Source organism: Rhinoderma darwinii, chromosome 5 (genome assembly GCF_050947455.1).
Source record: "Rhinoderma darwinii isolate aRhiDar2 chromosome 5, aRhiDar2.hap1, whole genome shotgun sequence".
In the NCBI taxonomy this organism is placed as follows: domain Eukaryota; kingdom Metazoa; phylum Chordata; class Amphibia; order Anura; family Rhinodermatidae; genus Rhinoderma; species Rhinoderma darwinii.
Genome location: NC_134691.1, coordinates 263,125,535 through 263,147,998, shown reverse-complemented (window position 1 = coordinate 263,147,998; position 22,464 = coordinate 263,125,535). Strand labels below are relative to the sequence as shown.

General features: G+C 46.0%; 1 protein-coding gene across 1 annotated transcript in view; it reads left to right on the top strand.

Moving 5' to 3' along the window:
• Nucleotides 1-22,464, top strand: part of ULK4 (unc-51 like kinase 4) — a 771,869-nt gene that overhangs the window by 548,922 nt on the left and 200,483 nt on the right. Inside the window, exon 34 of the mRNA XM_075827083.1 lies at nucleotides 13,706-13,804. Within this exon, the coding sequence (XP_075683198.1) occupies nucleotides 13,706-13,804 (99 nt within the window). The remainder of the gene's footprint in view (nucleotides 1-13,705; nucleotides 13,805-22,464) is intronic.

The window sequence follows — 22,464 nt, the reverse complement described above, 5'->3', positions numbered from 1 at the left end:
TATTTATTTTTGCTACGTAATATGTCCACACAGTGGTCATTTGCAGTTTTCTACTGTAACTGGGGCATCCATAGGGGCTGATGTTGGTCGGCTAAAGCGGGGGAATCGCGTAATCAACGGCTCAATAGAGCACTATGAAGACTTCAAAAGAGAAGACAAAAGTGATTAAAACTGATTTCTATCTTCTCACCTGGGTCCCCAACTGTCTCTAATAGCCGTTTACCTGACCTGATCCCGTTAGATTGGAGCAGGTGCTTTAAGGGGATCCTTTCACATCGAGGATGCTATCCAATCTGCAGGCATGATGTTATAGAGCTGGAGGAGCTGAGCAGATAAATATATATTGTTTTGTGGGGATAAATTCAGGGTAACCTGAAATGTATTGGTTTAAATTCCTTCTCACTTTGGGCTTAAGAGTCCAGTGGGTAGTCTTACTCGGTTATTGTCAGTCTTTCCTGCATTAGTGTGCATACAGAATAGCTGTCAATCCCGGAGTAGGACCGCCCACTGGACTATTTAGCCCACACTAAGCAGGAATTGAAATAGATAAATTTCAGATTATCCTGAAACTTTTCCCACACAACTATATATCAATCGGCTCCGTTCTTCCTTCCCTATAACATTCTGCATGCAGATTGGACATTGTGTATAACGCAAGAGGATATCTTTAAATATTGTAGCGATTTATGTTTTTATTTTTAAAAAATTTCACTTCCTTCCTGTAGTGTCCAGTGCATTCGGAAAGTCTCCAGACCCTTTCTCTTTTTCCACATTTTGTTATGTTGAGGCCTTGTGCTAAAATAAAATAAAAATTCAAGTTTTTTCCCATCATTCTGCACTCAATACCCCATAATGACAAAATGAAAACAGAATTTTCAAATTTTTTTGCAAATTTATTAAAAATTCAAAACTCCAATTTCATGTGGACATAAGTATTCAGACCCTTTGCTATGACACTTGAAATTTAGCTCTGGGGGCCTCCCATTTTTGGGGATCATGTTTGAAATGTTTCTACACCTTGATTGGAGTCCGCCTGTGGTAAATTCATTTGATTGGACATGATCTGGAACGACATACACCTGGCTATATAAGGTCTACTAGCTGACTGTAAAGGATCTGCCAGGCACTTCTGTGTATACGCCCATGGGTAATCAGTCTGCACCTGGTTCTATGTCTCTGAGACTGACTCCATCTTCCACCACTCAGGATGGCAGGCTTAGGAGTGGGAGAGCCTATCGCAGCCTGGCCAGACGGAGCTAGTTCCGCCCTCTGTCTATTTATACCTGCCTTTCCTGTTCCTCTTTTGCTTGTGATTCTTCTCGTGTGGTTTCCTGGCCTTGCTGCAGCTCCTAGCTATTTGACCTTGCTTCATACTGACCCCGGCTTTCTGACTACTCTCCTGCTCTGCGTTTGGTACCTCGTACATTCCTGGTTTGACTCGGCTCGTTCACCTCTCTTGTTGCTCACGGTGTTGCCGTGGGCAACTGCCCCATTTCCCTTTGCTTGTGTCCCCGTGTCCGTTTGTCTGTCGTGCACCTACTGAGCGTAGGGACCGTCGCCCAGTTGTACTCCGTCGCCTAGGGCGGGTCGTTGCAAGTAGGCAGGGACTGAGTGGTGGGTAGATTAGGGCTCACTGTCTGTTTCCCTATCCCCCTGTCATTACATAATCACAAGCCCATATACCTAGGCTACCCTGGTCCCTCACTCTATTATGGACCCCCTCGAGACCCTGGCTCAGCAAATGCAGGGTCTCTCCCTACAGGTCCAGGTCCTGGCTCAGAGGGTCAACCAGCCTGACGCTGCCATGGTTGTACCTCTCACCTCACCTCTTGAACCCCACCTCAAGTTGCCTGACCGGTTCTCAGGGGACCGGAGGACTTTTCTCTCCTTTCGGGAGAGTTGTAAGCTCTACTTTCGCTTAAAGCCCCACTCCTCAGGTTCTGAGAGCCAGCGGGTGGGTATAATTATGTCCCGGCTCCAGGAAGGGCCCCAAGAATGGGCCTTCTCCCTGGCCCCTGGCGCCCCTGAACTTTCATCCGTTGACCGTTTCTTTTCTGCTCTCTGACTCATTTATGACGAGACTGACAGGACTGCCTTTGCCGAGAGTCAGCTGGTGACCTTACGTCAGGGTAAGAGACCTAGGGAGGACTATTGCTCTGACTTTAGGAAGTGGTGCGTAGCTTCACGGTGGAATGACCCTGCCTTAAGGTGCCAGTTTAGGTTGGGTCTGTCGAACGCCCTGAAAGACCTGCTAGTTAGCTATCCCTGTTCTGACTCCTTAGACCAGGTTATGGCTTTAGCGGTACGACTTGACCGACGTCTCAGGGAACGACAACTTGAACGGTTTTGTGTTTTCCCCTCTGACTCCCCCATGATGCCTCCCGAGGTCCCGTTGCCTCGCTCTTCCTCGGAAGACTCGGAGATACCTATGCAACTCGGGGCCTCCGTGTCCCCCCGTCAACGTAGAGAGTTCCGCAGGAAGAATGGTCTCTGCTTCTATTGTGGGGATGACAAACATCAAGTGAACACCTGTCCTAGGCGTAAGAATAAGCAGCCGGAAAACTTCCGCGCCTAAGTGATCATCGGGGAGGTCACTTGGGCGCACAGGTATTTCCCGTAAATATGAAACGTAATAAAATCTTGCTTCCCTTTCAGGTCTCTTTTGGTGGTAGGTCTGCTACCGGCAGTGCCTTCGTGGATTCAGGGTCTTCTGCTAATATCATGTCTGTGGAATTTGCTATGTCTCTAGCTATGCCTTTGATTGATTTGCTTAAAACTGTCCCGGTAGTGGGTATCGACTCCACTCCCCTTGCTAATGGTTATTTTACTCAGCATACCCCTGTTTTTGAACTCCTTGTTGGCTCCATGCATTTGGAGCAGTGCTCTGTACTGTTGATGCAGGGATTATCGTCCGATTTGGTTTTAGGCCTTCCTTGTTTGCAGTTGCATAATCCCACGTTTGACTGGAATACTGGGGAGCTTACCAAATGCGGTAATGAATGCTTGACGTCATGTTTTTCTGTTAATTCTATTTCTCCCCCTGAGGAGGTGAACACGCTACCTGAGTTTGTTCAGGACTTCGCCGATGTTTTCTCTAAGGAGGCCTCCGAAGTGTTACCTCCTCATAGAGAATACGATTGCGCTATTGATTTGGTACCAGGAGCTAAGCTCCCCAAGGGTAGGATATTTAACCTTTCTTGTCCCGAACGTGAAGCCATGAGAGAGTATATCCAGGAATGCCTGGCCAAGGGTTACATTCGCCCCTCTACTTCTCCGGTAGTTGCTGGCTTCTTCTTCGTAGGGAAGAAGGATGGTGGTCTTAGGCCATGCATTGACTACCGTAACTTGAATAAGGTCACTGTAAGGAACCAGTATCCCCTTCCTTTGATTCCTGATCTCTTTAATCAAGTCCAGGGGGCCCAATGGTTCTCTAAGTTTAATCTACGGGGGGCGTATAACCTTATCCGCATCAAAGAGGGGGATGAGTGGAAGACTGCGTTTAACACGCCCGAAGGTCATTTCGAATACCTCGTCATGCCCTTTGGGTTGTGTAATGCCCCCGCGGTCTTCCAGAATTTCATAAATGAGATTTTAAGAGATTACCTGGGGGTATTTCTTGTAGTGTACCTTGATGACATACTTGTGTTTTCCAAGGACTGGTCCTCCCACATTGAGCATGTCAGGAAGGTGCTCCAGGTCCTTCGGGAAAACAAACTGTTTGCTAAGACCGAAAAATGTGTGTTTGGGGTGCAAGAGATACCATTTTTGGGTCAAATCCTCACTCCTCATGAATTCCGCATGGACCCCGCCAAGGTCCAGGCTGTGGCGGAATGGATCCAACCTGCCTCCCTGAAGGCGTTACAGTGTTTCTTGGGGTTCGCTAATTATTACAGGAGATTTATTGCTAACTTCTCGGTCATCGCTAAGCCTCTTACGGACCTCACTCGCAAAGGTGCTGATCTCCTCCACTGGCCTCCTGAGGCTGTCCAGGCTTTTAAGGTCCTTAAGAAGTGCTTTATCTCGGCCCCGGTGCTGGTCCAGCCCAACCAAATGGAGGCATTTATCGTGGAGGTTGACGCATCCGAGGTGGGAGTGGGGGCTGTCTTGTCCCAGGGTACCAGGTCCCTCACCCATCTCTGTCCCTGTGCCTACTTCTCCAGGAAGTTTTCGCCCACTGAGAGTAACTATGATAATGGCAACCGTGAACTCTTAGCCATTAAATGGGCATTTGAAGAGTGGCACCACTTCCTGGAGGGGGCTAGGCACCAGGTAACGGTCCTTACCGACCACAAGAATCTGGTTTTCCTAGAATCTGCCCGGAGGCTAAACCCGAGACAAGCCCGATGGGCGCTATTTTTTACCAGATTCAACTTTTTGGTTACCTATAGGGCTGGGTCTAAAAATATTAAGGCCGATGCGCTGTCGCGTAGCTTCATGGCCAGCCCTCCTTCGGAGGAAGATCCTGCTTGTATTTTGCCTCCTGGTATAGTCGTTTCTTCTATTGATTCTGATTTAGTCTCTGAAATTGCGGCTGATCAAGGTTCAGCTCCCGGGAACCTTCCTGAGAACAAGCTGTTTGTTCCCCTGCAACTCCGGCTAAGGGTACTTAGGGAAAATCATGACTCCGCACTATCTGGTCATCCAGGCATCCTGGGTACCAAACACCTCATTGCCAGAAACTATTGGTGGCCTGAGTTGCCTAAAGACGTTAAGGCCTACGTCGCCACTTGTGAGGTTTGTGCCAGATCCAAGACTCCCAGGTCCCGACCAGCGGGCTTACTACGTTCATTGCCCATTCCCCAGAGACCTTGGACCCATATCTCCATGGATTTTATCACCGATTTGCTTCCATCTCAAGGCAAGTCGGTGGTGTGGGTGGTAGTAGACCGCTTCAGTAAGATGTGCCACTTTGTGCCCCTCAAGAAACTACCCAATGCTAAGACGTTAGCTACCTTGTTTGTCAAACACATCCTGCGTCTCCATGGGGTCCCTGTCAATATTGTTTCGGACAGAGGGGTACAATTTGTTTCATTGTTTTGGAGAGCCTTCTGTAAAAAGTTGGAGATTGATCTGTCCTTCTCCTCTGCCTTCCATCCTGAAAATAATGGCCAAACTGAGAGGACTAATCCGTCTCTAGAACAATATTTAAGGTGTTTTATCTCTGACTGTCAATATGATTGGGTCTCATTCATTCCCCTCGCCGAATTTTCCCTTAATAACCGGGTCAGTAACTCGTCAGGGGTCTCCCCCTTTTTCTGTAATTTTGGGTTTAATCCACGGTTCTCCTCCGTTTCACCTGGTAGTTCCAACAATCCCGAGGTAGAGGTCGTTCATCGGGAACTGTGCACAGTCTGGGCCCAGGTTCAGAAGAACTTAGAGGCGTCCCAGAGTATACAAAAAACTCAGGCTGATAGAAGACGTTCTGCTAACCCCTTGTTTATGGTCGGGGATCTGGTGTGGTTATCATCTAAGAACTTGCGCCTTAAGGTCCCGTCCAAGAAGTTTGCTCCCCGGTTTATAGGGCCGTATAAGGTCATCGAAGTCCTCAATCCTGTCTCCTTCCGACTGGAGTTGCCCCCATCTTTTCGTATACACGACGTGTTTCATGCCTCCCTCCTTAAACGCTGCTCCCCGTCCTGGGCTCCCTCGAGGAAACCTCCTGTTCCCGTTCTCACCCCTGAGGGGGTGGAATTCGAGGTGGCCAAGATTGTGGACAGCAAGATGGTCCAAGGCTCCCTCCAGTACCTGGTCCATTGGAGAGGATATGGGCCTGAGGAGAGGACTTGGGTACCCGCCCGGGATGTTCACGCTGGGGTATTGGTCAGGAAGTTCCACCTTCGTTTCCCCAATAAACCAGGTCCACTTAGAAAGGGTCTGGTGGCCCCTCATTAAAGGGGGGGTACTGTAAAGGATCTGCCAGGCACTTCTGTGTATACGCCCATGGGTAATCAGTCTGCACCTGGTTCTATGTCTCTGAGACTGACTCCATCTTCCACCACTCAGGATGGCAGGCTTAGGAGTGGGAGAGCCTATCGCAGCCTGGCCAGACGGAGCTAGTTCCGCCCTCTGTCTATTTATACCTGCCTTTCCTGTTCCTCCTTTGCTTGTGATTCTTCTCGTGTGGTTTCCTGGCCTTGCTGCAGCTCCTAGCTATTTGACCTTGCTTCATACTGACCCCGGCTTTCTGACTACTCTCCTGCTCTGCGTTTGGTACCTCGTACATTCCTGGTTTGACTCGGCTCGTTCACCTCTCTTGTTGCTCACGGTGTTGCCGTGGGCAACTGCCCCATTTCCCTTTGCTTGTGTCCCCGTGTCCGTTTGTCTGTCGTGCACCTACTGAGCGTAGGGACCGTCGCCCAGTTGTACCCCGTCGCCTAGGGCGGGTCGTGGCAAGTAGGCAGGGACTGAGTCGTGGGTAGATTAGGGCTCACTGTCTGTTTCCCTACCCCCCTGTCATTACACTGACCATGTGTAATGGCAGGAAGGAGGGAAGGGAAAGTGAGCCCTAATCTACCCACCGCCCTGTCCCTGCCTACTTGCAACGACCCGCCCTAGGCGACGAAGTACAACTGGGCGGCGGTCCCTACGCTGGCTAAGTGCACAGGAAGACAAACAGGGAACACGCAAGGGAAGGGGCAGTAGCCACGGAACGCCACGAGGAAACGGGGCGGCGAACGAACAGTCAGGACCAGGACGAAGTGAGTACACCCGAGCGGACACGGAGACAGAAGCAAGCCAGGGCAAGCAAAGCAGGTCAAGCAGAACTGCAGCAAGGCAGAAGCACGGCAGAAGCAGGCTGGAGCAAGCAGCAGTGGGGCCAGGAATCCAAAAGAATTACAAGCACTGAGGGAGAGCACAGGGCAGGTAATAAAGGGCAGGGGGCGGAGCTAACTCCGAGAGACCAGGCCGCGATAGGCTCTCCCACTCCTGAGCCTGCCACCCTGGTTGGTGGGAGAAGGTGTCAGTCGAACAGGTCTGGCCTCAGGTGTGGATTGATTAATCCCAGGAGTGTAGCTAGATGAAGTACCTGGCAGATCCCTAACAGTACTCCCCCTTTTATGAGGGGCCACCGGACCCTTACTAAGGGGACCCGGTTTAGTGGGGAAGAGGAGGTGGAACCTCCTGATCAATACCCCAGCGTGAACATCACGGGCAGGTACCCAAGTCCTCTCCTCCGGCCCGTATCCTCTCCAATGGACCCATTCCGCCACAGCTTGAACCTTGGCAGGGTCCATGCGGAATTCATGAGGAGTGAGGATTTGCCCTAAAAATGGTATCTCCTGTACCCCAAAGACACATTTTTCAGTCTTAGCAAACAGATTATTCTCCCGAAGGACCTGGAGCACCTTCCTGACATGCTCCACGTGGGAGGACCAGTCCTTGGAAAACACGAGTATGTCATCAAGGTACACAACAAGAAAATTACCCAGGTAATCTCTCAGGATTTCATTAATAAAATTCTGGAAGACAGCAGGGGCATTACACAACCCAAAGGGCATGACCAGGTATTCGAAATGACCCTCGGGTGTGTTGAACGCAGTTTTCCACTCATCCCCCTCTTTGATGCGGATAAGGTTATATGCCCCCCGTAGATCGAACTTAGAAAACCATTGGGCTCCCTGAACCTGATTAAAAAGATCCGGAATCAAAGGAAGTGGGTACTGGTTCCTTACGGTGACCTTATTCAGGTTACGATAATCAATGCACGGCCTAAGACCACCATCCTTCTTCCCCACGAAGAAGAAGCCAGCACCTACAGGAGAAGTCGAGGGGCGAATGAAACCCTTGGCCAGGCATTCTTGGATATACACCCTCATCGCTTCACGTTCAGGACATGAAAGATTAAATATCCTACCCTTAGGAAGCTTGGCACCAGGCACCAAATCGATAGCGCAATCGTAATCTCTATGGGGGGGCAACACCTCGGAGGCCTCCTTAGAAAACACATCGGCGAAGTCCTGAACAAACTCAGGAAGTGTGTTTACCTCCTCCCGGGGAGAAATAGAGTTAACAGAAAGACATGACATCAGACATTCATTACCCCATTTGGTGAGATCCCCAGTATTCCAATCAAATGTGGGATTATGCAACTGCAACCAGGGAAGGCCTAAAACCAGATCAGACGATAATCCCTGCATCACCAGTACAGAGCACTGCTCCAAATGCATGGAGCCAACCAGGAGTTCAAAAACAGGAGTATGCTGAGTAAAATAACCATTAGCAAGGGGTGTTGAGTCGATTCCTACTACAGGGATAGGATAAGGTAAATCAATACAAGGCATCTTTAGAGACATAGCAAATTCCACAGACATGATATTAGCAGATGAGCCAGAATCCACGAAAGCACTGCCCGTGGCAGACCGGCCAGCAAACGAGACCTGAAAGGGAAGCAAAATTTTATTGCGTTTCACATTAACGGGAAATACCTGTGCGCCCAAGTGACCTCCCCGATGATCACTTAGGCGCGGAAGTTTTCCGGCTTCTTATTCTTGCGCCTGGGACAGGTGTTCAGTAGATGCTTGTCGTCCCCACAGTAGAAGCAGAGACCATTCATTCTGCGAAACTCCCTACGTTGTCGAGGGGACATGGAGGCCCCGAGTTGCATAGGTACCTCCGAGTCCTCCGTGGAGGGGCGAGGAGACGGGACCTCGGGGGGAATCGCAGAAAAGTCAGAGGGGAGCACACTGAAGCGTTCTAGCTGACGTTCCCTGAGACGTCGGTCAAGTCGTACTGCTAGGGCCATAACCTGGTCAAGGGAGTCAGGCGAGGGGTAGCTAACCAGCAGATCCTTCAGGGCGTCAGATAATCCTAACCTAAACTGGCACCTTAGGGCCGGATCGTTCCACTGAGAAGCTACGCACCACTTCCTAAAATCAGAACAGTATTCCTCAACCGGTCTTCTACCCTGACGTAAGGTCACCAGCTGACTCTCGGCTAAAGCAGTCCTGTCAGTCTCGTCGTAAATGAGTCCGAGGGCAGAGAAAAAACGATCAACAGAGGAAAGTTCAGGGGCGTCAGGAGCCAAGGAGAAGGCCCACTCTTGGGGCCCTTCCTGGAGTCGGGATATGATGATACCCACCCGCTGGTTCTCGGAACCTGAGGAGTGGGGCTTTAGGCGGAAATACAGTCTGCAACTCTCCCGGAAGGAGAGAAACGTCTTACGGTCCCCTGAAAACCGGTCAGGTAACTTGAGGTCGGGTTCTAGAGGTGAGGTGAGGGGTACTACTAAAGCAGCGTCACCCTGATTGACCCTTTGGGCCAGGGCCTGGACCTGTAGGGAGAGGCCCTGCATCTGCTGGGTCAGGGTCTCAAGGGGGTCCATGATAGCGTCAGCGTAGGAGAAATGGTAGACTAGGTAAGGGCTTGTAATTATGTAATGGCAGGAAGGAGGGAAGGGAAAGTGAGCCCTAATCTACCCACCGCCCTGTCCCTGCCTACTTGCAACGACCCGCCCTAGGCGACGAGGTACAACTGGGCGGCGGTCCCTACGCTGGCTAAGTGCACAGGAAGACAAACAGGGAACACGCAAGGGAAGGGGCAGTAGCCACGGAACGCCACGAGGAAACGGGGCGGCGAACGAACAGTCAGGACCAGGACGAAGTGAGTACACCCGAGCGGACACGGAGACAGAAGCAAGCCAGGGCAAGCAAAGCAGGTCAAGCAGAACTGCAGCAAGGCAGAAGCACGGCAGAAGCAGGCTGGAGAAAGCAGCAGTGGGGCCAGGAATCCAAAAGAATTACAAGCACTGAGGGAGAGCACAGGGCAGGTAATAAAGGGCAGGGGGCGGAGCTAACTCCGAGAGACCAGGCCGCGATAGGCTCTCCCACTCCTGAGCCTGCCACCCTGGTTGGTGGGAGAAGGTGTCAGTCGAACAGGTCTGGCCTCAGGTGTGGATTGATTAATCCCAGGAGTGTAGCTAGATGAAGTACCTGGCAGATCCCTAACACCATGCATATCAGAGCAAAAACCAAGCCACGAGGAGGAAAGAACTGACTGTAGAGCACAGAAACTGGATTGTGTTGAGGCACAGATCTGGAGAGGAGTACAAAAAAAATGTCTGCTGCACTGAAAGTTCCCAAGAACACAGTGGCCTCCATAATTCTTAAATGGAGGAAGTTTGGAACAACCAGGAATATTCCTAGAGCTGGCCGCCCCACCAAACTAAGTAATCGGTGGAAAAGGGCCTTGGAAAGAGAGGTGACCAAGAACCCAATGGTCACTCTGGCTGAAATCCAACGATCCTTTGTGCAGTTGGGAGAAACTTCCAGAAGGTCAACCATCACGGCAGCACTCCACCAATCTGGGCTTTATGGTAGAGTGGCCAGGTAAAACACACATTACAGCCCGCCTGGAGTTTGCAAAAAAGCACCTAAAGGACTCTCAGACTGGGGGAAACAGGATTCTGTGGCCTATTGAAACCATGATTGAACTTTTTGGCCTCTATTCTAAGCGTTATGTGTGGAGGAAACCAGGCACTGCTCATCACCTGCCCAATACCATCCCTACAGTGAAGCATGGTGGTGGCAGCGTTATGCTGTGGGGGTGTTTTTCAGCGGCTGGGACAGGGAGTCTGGTCAGGGTTGAGGGAAAGATGAATGGAGTAAAGTACAAGATATTCTTAATGAAAACCTGATCCAGAATGTTCTGGACCTCAGACTGGACCGAAGGGTCACCTTCCAACAAGACAATGACCCTAAGCACACAGCCAAGACAACACAGGAGTGGCTTAGGGACAACTCTGTTAATGTCCTTGAGTGGCCCAGCCAGAGCCCTGACTTGAATCTAATAGAACATCTCTGGAGAGACCTGAAAATGGCTGTCCACCGATGGTCCCCATCCAACCTGACAGAGCGTGAGAGGAACTTCAGAGAAGAATGGCAGAAAATCCCCAAATCCAGGTGTGCAAACTGTCACAGTCACAGGGTATGTGGACCCACTAACCAGGTCTCCGTCTATACGAAAGTCTACAGCATTTCATAACACTCGGGTAGCTGAACTAGTCCAGACAGTGTCTGTGGCTTCAGCATGGATGGAGGTCGGTGCAGCAGGTTGTGCCAGGCATGGCGGGCAGTACAAGATGTGGCAGAAGACACTGGACGTGGCAGAAGACACTGGACGTGGCAAACTACAGCAAATGCAGCAGGACACGACTCCAACACTAGTAGGCACAGGAGCAAGGACACAGCACGGGATACAGGAACAGGTAACAGGGCACGGGTAACAACTGGAACGGGAAACACTAAGGGACCATTTGGAAAACAGACTTGGGATAAACTAACAATGCTCAGGCAAGGATCAGAAGGGCTGGGGCCTTCTTATAGACCAGGAAATCATGTGGGTTGATGATGATTTTTCATTTGCGCGTGCTGGCCCTTTAAGAGCGGGCACGAGTGTGTGCGCACGCGCACACTACGGGACACTGCGGACTGGAGCAGAAGTGAGCACTGGTGTCTCCTAGGAAGGAGATGGGGGGCCAGCGCTCACGGATCCTTTGATGCGGGCGTCGGGAGATGAGTGAACCCGACGGCCCACGGCCATGGATGCTACACAAACCTTGTGGCATTATACCCAAGCAGACTGGAGGCTGTTATCACTACTAAAGGTGCTTTATCTAAGTACTGAGTAAAGGGTCTGAATACTTATGTGACGTCAATTCAATATTTGTTTTTCCTTTTCAAAAAATTAGCAAAGATTACTAACATTATGTTTTCACTTTGTCATTATGCGGTATTGAGTGCAGAATGATGGGAAAAAACATATATATTTTTTTTATTTTAGCACAAGTCCTCAACATGACAAAACGTGAAAAATGTAAAGGGTCTGAAGACTTTTTCCGAATGTGTGTGCTTTAATAATTAACAGAGAAAAGTCATAGACTCTTACCAGTTTCCCTGAGAGATCACATGCAGCCCCCTACCCAGGGACCAGATAGTGACGGGAGATGCAAATAATATCATTATCTTAATTTATCAACAAATTCCTCAGCGCTTTATAATTGGGGAACATTAAACCGAGAAGTAATCAAACCATATGGACAAACTATAAGACAAAAGGAGAGAGGTCCCTGCCCTACAATCCAAATGAAAACAGAGCCTTATAAGTGTGAACAGTGTTGCTATCCGGCCATATCTAGGTCTCCAGCAGTACAAAAGAGCTGTCATTAAATCCCCTACCCTCTCGTGACCCTGTCCCAGTCTACACAGCAAATCTGACAAGTGAATTGCAGAAAACTGCAAATGTCAGCCTAGTGTTACTTCTCTAGTCGTCGGTGTAAAAACTAGAATATTTTTTATGTAGTCACATAAATTTAAAAATGTGTTTATAATAGAAACATCATTTAAATAATACATACATTGCCCTAAAGCTAGGCTGCACAAATGAACAGTGTATGCAAATCAGTATATCCCTCTCAGATGGACAGTTGGTAAGTTTAAAGGTTATTCTTTATATGATGTAGTTCTACAATATGCTTTAGGTATCAATTCCTCACAGTTTTCAAGATCTCTGCTTGTTGGCATTGTGTCTTGAGGAGCTTTCACTGTTTTCTATTATGGAATCTGTCCTGGTCATGTGATGGACACACAGGGATCAGTTCGTGACAAGTAATGATAACTGTATTGTAACTCTGACAATCCATGTACCTGTATATCCATCACATGACCAGGACAGATTTTTTTTTTCCCCCTGAGAGAAAACAATGACAACAATATTTATTGACAGCAAGCAAAGACATGACTGGCCTTTACATGACCTAATTATTGACCTGTTCATCGAATCAGTCTTTAGCCAGCTTTAATTTCAGGGCTTCTGCATCATTTCCATCCCTAAATTAAGGTCCCTATTATTTCAGTGATTCCTTTGATCCATACAAAAAGGGGAGTCACAGACAATTTCTACCATAAGTCCCTTAACATACAATCAATAAACATTAAAAAATATATATTCTATTGGGTCTCTCCATCGCTTCTGGTTAACCATTTATAGACTTTTGTAGTTAAATTGTTTTGGATGACCTTATATTTGACTTAAGAAGTAACTGCACTTACACAAGACTTTTGAAATGTCATAGAGACGAATTAGAAGTAATGGTCTGTGGGCGTCCGGGGGCCGAGACACCCACCATTACTAAAATTAAAGCTGTGATTGTCGATCTTCGTAAGTCTGAAGATGGGCTTATTGACGCTTTATGTGAGCAGCCTCCAGTCTGAGGAGGAGTGGCAATCATAGCAAAAGTTGCAGAGCACTCGGCTGAGCGCTTTTTCAGCTTTGTTACAGTGATGGTGGCGGTCTCAGTTCCCGGACCCCTACCGTTCAAAACTTCTGATATGTCTCTATGACATATCAAAAGTTTTGTGAAAGTGCAGTAGCTATTTAAATAGCTAGTTGGTCCTTAATCTTGTAGAATTAAAGTATGTGACTTATGTCCCCTTTGTACATTATTGTTATAAATTAAGATATAATTAATCTATTCTAAAAAATGAGAAAACAAAAATTACAGTTACTTTTTCCACTTTATAAAACATTCAATATTTGTATGATTTATGTATCCTCCGTCATATTTTTTATCTGTGCTACACAGGTGAAAATTATTTGTGACACATTTTTCTTCACAGATCTATAATCCTAAATATTCAGTGTGAATGTTCTCAAGACGCTGAAAATGCAACAGTAATTCCAGAAATATACCTCTTTTTTTTACATCCAGGCTCAGAAGACTGGCCAAGGAGGAGACACTCACACAGCTGAGGAACTTCTGATTGTGAATAAACCTCTGACTGATTTAATTAGTTTACTTGTTCAGCTGGTAAGTTGTTTTAATCCCCGGCTTTACCAAACCAATGGCTGTGTTCCCACGCGCCTCTCTGCTGCATTTTGTTTGTAAAAATAGAAAGATATTCAAAAGTCATTTTACAAAGAAAATGGGGGCAAAAATGGCAAATGGCCTATCATTGGTAAATTATCCTCTAATACAAGTATGTTGACACAATCCTGGCCAAAATATATTAGTATGATGGGTGTGTCAACTGACATCCATGTCAGTACGCTTCCTCAGATCCAAATTAATCCAATAGTTACATTGATATATCGGAGAGAAGTAAGAGACACAGAGACAATGCTTTGTATACCCAAAAATATGCTTCTCTACTTTATTGAAAAAAAATGCAATTACAATAATATCTTTCAAAAGGGGAGTTGGCTAAAGTTGCAGCCTATCGTTTACAATGGGCCGTTGGCTCCATCTCAGCCTATTACATACAATGGGGAGTTGCTCGTTCTGAGCCAATCACAAGCATGAAATGCTTTTTACATGTAAGACTACAATTTCTCATAACATGCAAAGTCATCACAACTGATGGGTCATAATGACCCCCACAGCTGCCAAATCACCAGCCTATTCCTCATAACAAAAATGGTAAACACACTGTGTTTCCAGATGGGGCAGCAGACTAGAAAGAACTGGTAAACATTTAGCTATATTTTCCATAATAAGCTAGGAATAATAACATATAATTATTCAGACACCTTAAAGAAACAGATGATTCTGAAAGAAAATGGATTCCTTCATACAAGATGGAGTCACATTCAGACAAGATGGAGTCACATAAACATATTTTGCTTACTTCCTCAAAGTACTAAACCAATTCACTTGCAGATATGTTGCTATGAATTAGGACTTCTTTTCAATGCCTCAACTTTTTAACTAATGAGTGCTTCAACTCCTTTTTCCCTCCACATCTTTCTTAGCAAATTATCTTTTAGAACTTATGTGTAGGATTGAGGTTAATGCTTGCAGTTGACTTAAAGGAGCACTCCCACAAATGTTTTTAATTCTCTGGCCGGTTAGGGAGACACATTATGTAAATTTTGGTGAAGGTAATCTTCTTACCGGTGGCTGTATTTGTGAGTTATGCCCTCCCTTCTAGTTCTGTGTCATGGGACCAGCAATAAGACTCTCCAACTGCCACAGCGTCTCATATGTGGACAGGAAGTCAGTGTCTTTCCAATGGGCCAGAGAATAAAAAAAAATTGTGGGAGTGCTCCTTTAAGGCCCATTTACTCGGGCTAATGATTGAGCAAATGAGCTCTGTTATGAACGCTTGTTACTGATCATTGCCCTGTGTGGATAGGGCAGTGATCAGCTGACAAATGAGTAACTGCTTCTTTTATGCGGCCCTCTAAATCATCGTTGTTGGCCTCACATATCCCTGTATTAACCATCGTTCGTCCCCATACATTTTACATTGACCCCTGTTTATGGCCTTGAAACAATCGACCTGTGATTGGCACTCCTTATGGGCACGTGTGCCCGTGTAAACCAGCCTTAAAACCAAAAGTAAAAGCTGGTTCTTTACGCGGGCAGATAATTACAGGTTGATCGGCGCTCATTTAAAGACACTTTACACAGGCCAATGTAAACTGTGAGGGGATACACGATCGTCTGGTCCACTTATAGTTTACATAACGTCAGCAGCACATCCCGTTTACATAGGGAGAGGTCCTGTAGACAACGATGATTTTCAGGACAGCATAAAAGATATCAGCCAATGTTCCTCGGCTGATCACTGCCCTGTTTACTGCTCTGAGCCCCAGAATAGATATGAAGTTAATTGATAGTAGTCTGTAGTTATATTAGTATCCTGCAGGGGAGTAGTCCTCATTGTAACGTTATGTGATGCTGTCTGGGTATATTTCTTATACGGACACCCAAGCGTCCCAGGACAGCACTGCTCTATTGATAGGGCTAGCACAGGATTCTGACGCGGCTTAGTAGGGGGGGGGGGGCGACACCAGGGGACCACTGTAACAGCATAATTTAGGTCAATTAAACTTTGAGGACTTGTAAAGCTCCATGACTCTGACCAAAAGTTAAAAATGTTTTGTTTTTGACTGGAGTGGCCCTTTAAGTTATTAAAAGGGTTGTCCCATCAAGATAACCCCGGTCTATAGGTTCTATTTGAGCATATGGATGTAATGGGGAACCCCCTTTATGTGCAGAACAGAGTTAGGGCCTGTTCACATCAGCGTTGGCTTTCCATTCCGGGGTTCCGTCGGAGGTTCCCGTCGGCTGAACCCCGCAACAGAAATTCAAACTGAAACCACAGCTTTCATTTCAGTCACCATTGATCTCAACGGTGACGGAAACTTTGCTAATGGTTTCTGTTCGTCACCATTCCGGCAGGTTTCCGTTTTTCCGACGGAATCAATAGCGCAGTCGACTCTGCTATTGATTCCGTCATTAAAACGGAAACCTGCCGGAATGGTGACGAACGGAAACCATTAGAAATGTTTCTGTCAACTGAAACGGAAGCTGGGGTTTCAGTTTGACTTTCCGTTGCGGTGTTCACCCGACAGAAACCTTAGATGGAACCCCGGAAAGGTAATCCAACACTGATGTGAACAGGCCCTTACTCTGTAAGAGCAGCTACTTGTCTGGCAAACCCGGTGTGTTAATACATTATATGGACGGCTATTCACTTGAATGGCTGGCATGTAATGCTATATTTCTCCGGAAAATGTGTGTCTGGACACCGCTTCCCCCAGTAGTAACGGCTGATCACCATGTTGGAGAGAATCCGGACTCATGGGCTTCTTTTTAAAAGGGGATTTTCTTCATGAGACACTTTCTGTAACCCCTTCAGGACACTGCCTGTTTTGACCTTAAAGACCAACCCGATTTTTTCAAATCTGACATGTCACTTTATGTGGTAATAACTTTGAAATGCTTTTACCTATCCAAACGATTCTGAGATTTTCTCGTGACATATTGTACTTTATGTTAGGAAAAAAATGTGGCCGATTAATTCAATATTTATTAGTGGAAAAACACCAAGATTTAGAGAAAATTTGCAAAAATTAGCGCTTTTCTAAATGTAAACGTATCTGCTTGTAAACCGGTTAGTAATACCATTACGTCTCCATTACGTCTGAAAAGAGGTCGTGTGCACATACCCTTATACCCAATATGTCATAAACTGCTGTTTGGGCACACAGTCAGGCTCAGAAGGACCGCCATTTTGCTTTTGTAGCGTAGATTTTGCTTGGTAGTAGTTTTGTGTTTGGTTTTACTGGCATTTCAGCTTATAATGTGGGGGCATATGTAATCTGTGCGGAGTACATCAGGGTATATGTAAGCTGGGCAGAGTACATAAGGGTATATGTAAGCTGGGCGGAGTACTTCAGGGTATATGTAAACTGGGCGGAGTACATCAGGGTATATGTAAGCTGGGCAGAGTACATAAGGGTATATGTAAGCTTTGCAGAGTACTTCAGGGTATATATAAGCTGTGTGGAGTACATCAGTGTATATGTAAGATGCGCAGAGTACATCAGGTTATATGTAAGCTGGGCGCAGTACTTCAGGGTATATGTAAGCTGGGCAGAGTACATCTGGGTATATGTAATCTGTGCGCAGTACATCATGGTATATGTAAGCTGGGCGGAGTGCATCATGGTATATTAGTCCTCAATTAATTAGAATATCATCAAAAAGTAAATTTATTACAGTAATTCAATTCAAAAATTTTAACTCAAATGTTATATAGATTCATTACACACAGAGTGATCTATTTCCAGCATTTTTTTCTTTTAACCCCTTCCCTCTTTAGCCACTTTTGACCTTCCTGACCAAGCCTCATTTTTCAAATCTGACATGTTTCACTTTATGTGGTAATAACGTCGGAATGCTTGTACCTATCCAAGCGATTCTGAGATTGTTTTCTCGTGACACATTGGACTTTATGTTACTGGCAAAATTTGCCCGATACATTCAGTATTTAATTGTGAAAAACACCAAAATATAGTGAAAAATTGCAAAAAATAGCATTTTTATCAATTTAAATGTATCTGCTTGTAAGACAGGCAGTTATAACACACAAAATTGTTGCTAATTAACATCCCCCATGTGTCTACTTTAGTTTGGCATCGTTTTTTGAACATCCTTTTATTTTTCTAGGACGTTACAAGGCTTAGAACTTTAGCAGCAATTTCTCACATTTTCAAGAAAATTTCAAAAGGCTATTTTTACAGGGGCCAGTTCAGTTCTGAAGTGGCTTTGAGGGCCTTATATATTAGAAACCCCCAAAAAGTCACCCCATTTTAAAAACTGCACCCCTCAAAGTATTCAAAACAGCATTCAGAAAGTGTTTTAACCCTTTAGACGTTTCACAGGAATGAAAGCAATATAGAGGGGAAATTTATAAATTTCGTTTTTTTTTGCAGAAATTCATTTTGAATCCATTTTTTGTGTAACACAGAAAGTTTCACCAGAAAAATGCAACTCAATATTTATTGCCCAGATTCTGCAGTTTTTAGAAATATCCCACATGTCGCCCTAGCGTGCTTATGGACTGAAACACAGGCCTCCGAAGCAAAGGAGCACCTTGAGGATTTTGGGGCCTTGTTTTTATTACAATATATTTTAGGCACCATATCCGGTTTGAAGGACTCTTGCGGTGCCAAAACAGTGGAAACCGCCCACAAGTGACCCCATTTTGGAAACTACACCCCTTGAGGAAATTATCTAGGGGTATAGTGAGCATTTTGACCCCACAGGTTTTTTGCAGAAATTATTGGAAGTAGGATGTGAAAATGAAAATCTACATTTTTCACAATAAAACGTAGGTTTAGCTCATTTTTTTTTCATTTCCACAAGGACTAAAAGAGAAAAAGCACCACAACATTTGTAGAGCAGTTTGTCCCGAGTAAAACAGTACCCCACATTTGATCATAGACTGCTGTTTGGACACATGGCAGGGCTTAGAAGGGAAGGAACCCCATTTGGCTTTTGGAGCTCAAATTTAGCAGGAATGGTTTGCGGAGGCCATGTCACATTTGCAAAGCCCCTGAGGGCACAAAACAGTGGAAACCCCCCACAAGTGACCCCATTTTGGAAACTACACCCCTTGAGGAAATTATCTAGGGGTATAGTGAGCATTTTGACCCCACAGATTTTTTGCAGAAATTATTGGAAGTAGGATGTGAAAAATGAAAATCTACATTTTTCCCAATAAAACGTAGGTTTAGCTAATTTTTTTTCATTTTCACAAGGTCTAAAAGAGAAAAAGCACCACAACATTTGTAGAGCAGTTTGTCCCGAGTAAAACAGTACCCCACATTTGATCATAGACTGCTGTTTGGACACACGGCAGGGCTTAGAAGTGAAGGAACCCCATTTGGCTTTTGGAGCTCAAATTTAGCAGGAATGGTTTGCGGATGCCATGTCGCATTTGCAAAGCCCCTGAGGGCACAAAACAGTGGAAACCCCCAACAAGTGACCCCATTTTGGAAACTACACCCCTTGAGGAAATTATCTAGGGGTATAGTGAGCATTTTGACCCCACAAATTTTTTGCAGAAATTATTGGAAGTAGGATGTGAAAATGAAAATCTACATTTTTCCCAATAAAACGTAGGTTTAGCTCATTTTTTTTCATTTCCACAAGGACTAAAAGAGAAAAAGCACCACAACATTTGTAGAGCAGTTTGTCCCGAGTAAAACAGTACCCCACATTTGATCATAGACTGCTGTTTGGACACACGGCAGGGCTTAGAAGGGAAGGAACCCCATTTGGCTTTTGGAGCTCAAATTTAGCAGGAATGGTTTGCGGATGCCATGTCGCATTTGCAAAGCCCCTGAGGGCACAAAACAGTGGAAACCCCCCACAAGTGACCCCATTTTGGAAACTACACCCCTTGAGGAAATTATCTAGGGGTATAGTGAGCATTTTGACCCCACAAATTTTTTGCAGAAATTATTGGAAGTAGGATGTGAAAATGAAAATCTACATTTTTCCCAATAAAACGTAGGTTTAGCTCATTTTTTTTCATTTCCACAAGGACTAAAAGAGAAAAAGCACCACAACATTTGTAGAGCAGTTTGTCCCGAGTAAAACAGTACCCCACATTTGATCATAGACTGCAATTTTAGCAGGAATGGTTTGCGGATGCCATGTCGCATTTGCAAAGCCCCTGAGGGCACAAAACAGTGGAAACCCCCAACAAGTGACCCCATTTTGGAAACTACACCCCTTGAGGAAATTATCTAGGGGTATAGTGAGCATTTTGACCCCACAAATTTTTTGCAGAAATTATTGGAAGTAGGATGTGAAAATGAAAATCTACATTTTTCCCAATAAAACGTAGGTTTAGCTCATTTTTTTTCATTTCCACAAGGACTAAAAGAGAAAAAGCACCACAACATTTGTAGAGCAGTTTGTCCCGAGTAAAACAGTACCCCACATTTGATCATAGACTGCTGTTTGGACACACGGCAGGGCTTAGAAGGGAAGGAACCCCATTTGGCTTTTGGAGCTCAAATTTAGCAGGAATGGTTTGCGGATGCCATGTCGCATTTGCAAAGCCCCTGAGGGCACAAAACAGTGGAAACCCCCCACAAGTGACCCCATTTTGGAAACTACACCCCTTGAGGAAATTATCTAGGGGTATAGTGAGCATTTTGACCCCACAAATTTTTTGCAGAAATTATTGGAAGTAGGATGTGAAAATGAAAATCTACATTTTTCCCAATAAAACGTAGGTTTAGCTCATTTTTTTTCATTTCCACAAGGACTAAAAGAGAAAAAGCACCACAACATTTGTAGAGCAGTTTGTCCCGAGTAAAACAGTACCCCACATTTGATCATAGACTGCTGTTTGGACACACGGCAGGGCTTAGAAGGGAAGGAACCCCATTTGGCTTTTGGAGCTCAAATTTAGCAGGAATGGTTTGCGGATGCCATGTCGCATTTGCAAAGCCCCTGAGGGCACAAAACAGTGGAAACCCCCCACAAGTGACCCCATTTTGGAAACTACACCCCTTGAGGAAATTATCTAGGGGTATAGTGAGCATTTTGACCCCACAAATTTTTTGCAGAAATTATTGGAAGTAGGATGTGAAAATGAAAATCTACATTTTTCCCAATAAAACGTAGGTTTAGCTCATTTTTGAGCCCGAGTAAAACAGTACCCCACATTTGATCATAGACTGCTGTTTGGACACACGGCAGGGCTTAGAAGGGAAGGAACCCCATTTGGCTTTTGGAGCTCAAATTTAGCAGGAATGGTTTGCGGAGGCCATGTCGCATTTTACCAGTGGGGGGGATTTCGCCAGGAAAGTGTTGCCCTGGTACAATACGTGGACCATCGCTTCTAGAAGTACTGGGGCTCTCCCCTTCCTGGTCCCCAAATACAAGGGCCTTGATAACCGCTTCTTGAAACTGAAGGAATGTCCCTGTCCGGCCTGCACATCGGTATAGCACGTAAGCGTTATACAATGCCATCTGTACCACGTGCACGGCCAGCTTTTTGTACCACGTCTTTGTTTTACGCATGGCACTGTACGGCTTCAGTACTTGATCAGAGAGATCAACACCTCCCATGTACTTATTGTAGCCGAGGATGCAGTCTGGCTTGGGGGTCATTGTGGTGCTACCTCGGACAGGGACAGGGGTGATGCCACTACCGTGTATTGTGGTCAACATAAGGACGTCCCTCTTGTCCTTATACTTGACCAGCAACAAGTTATCGCTGTGTAGTGCCCTGCTTTCTCCTTTTCTTAGGGGTTGCCCAATCAGATTTTTAGAGAGGCCTCTCTGATTTTTGCGCACGGTGCCGCATGCTACAGTACTTCTGGTGGAGAGGCATTTAAATAGTGGGATGCTGGTATAGAAGTTATCCACGTAAAGGTGATAACCCTGGTCCAGCAGTGGGTGCATCAAGTCCCACACTATTTTTCCACTAACTCCCAGGACAGGGGGGCATTCTGGAGGTTCTATCCTGGTGTCCTTCCCTTCATAAACCCGAAACCTGTAGGTGTACCCTGAGCTGCTCTCGCACAGCTTGTACATTTTAATTCCATACCTCGCCCTCTTGCTTGGCAGGTATTGGCGGAATTTTAGTCTCCCCTTAAAATGTACAAGGGACTCGTCTATTGCTATGTTCTTTTCGGGGGTGTACACTTCCTGAAATTTGGTGCAGAAATAATCAATCATTGGCCTGATTTTGAATAGGCGGTCGTATGTGGGGTCATCACGGGGCGGGCACTGTGCATTATCATTATAATGCAAAAATTTCAGAATAATTTCAAATCGTGCCCGGGTCATTGCCATGTGGTATAATGGGGTGCTGTATAAAATGTCCGCACTCCAGTATTGCCTAATCTCTGGTTTTTTTACTAGGCCCATATGTAGGACAAGGCCCCAAAATTTCATCATCTCCGCTGCCTCTATGGGGGTCCACCTAGCAAATGATGACGTGGGGTTTTGGGCTAAAAATTGTTGGGCATATAAATTTGTTTGGGCCGCCATTACATTAACAAAATCCTCAGTGAAAAACAGATTGAAATAGTGAATTTCTGCGAGGCCTACAGTCTCAAATAGAATTCCAGAGCTCCCTGTGAAATCTGGAATGTGAGGCTCATAATTATCAGGGGGTGGGTTCCACAGGGTATCGCTCATTTGGGGGGTTG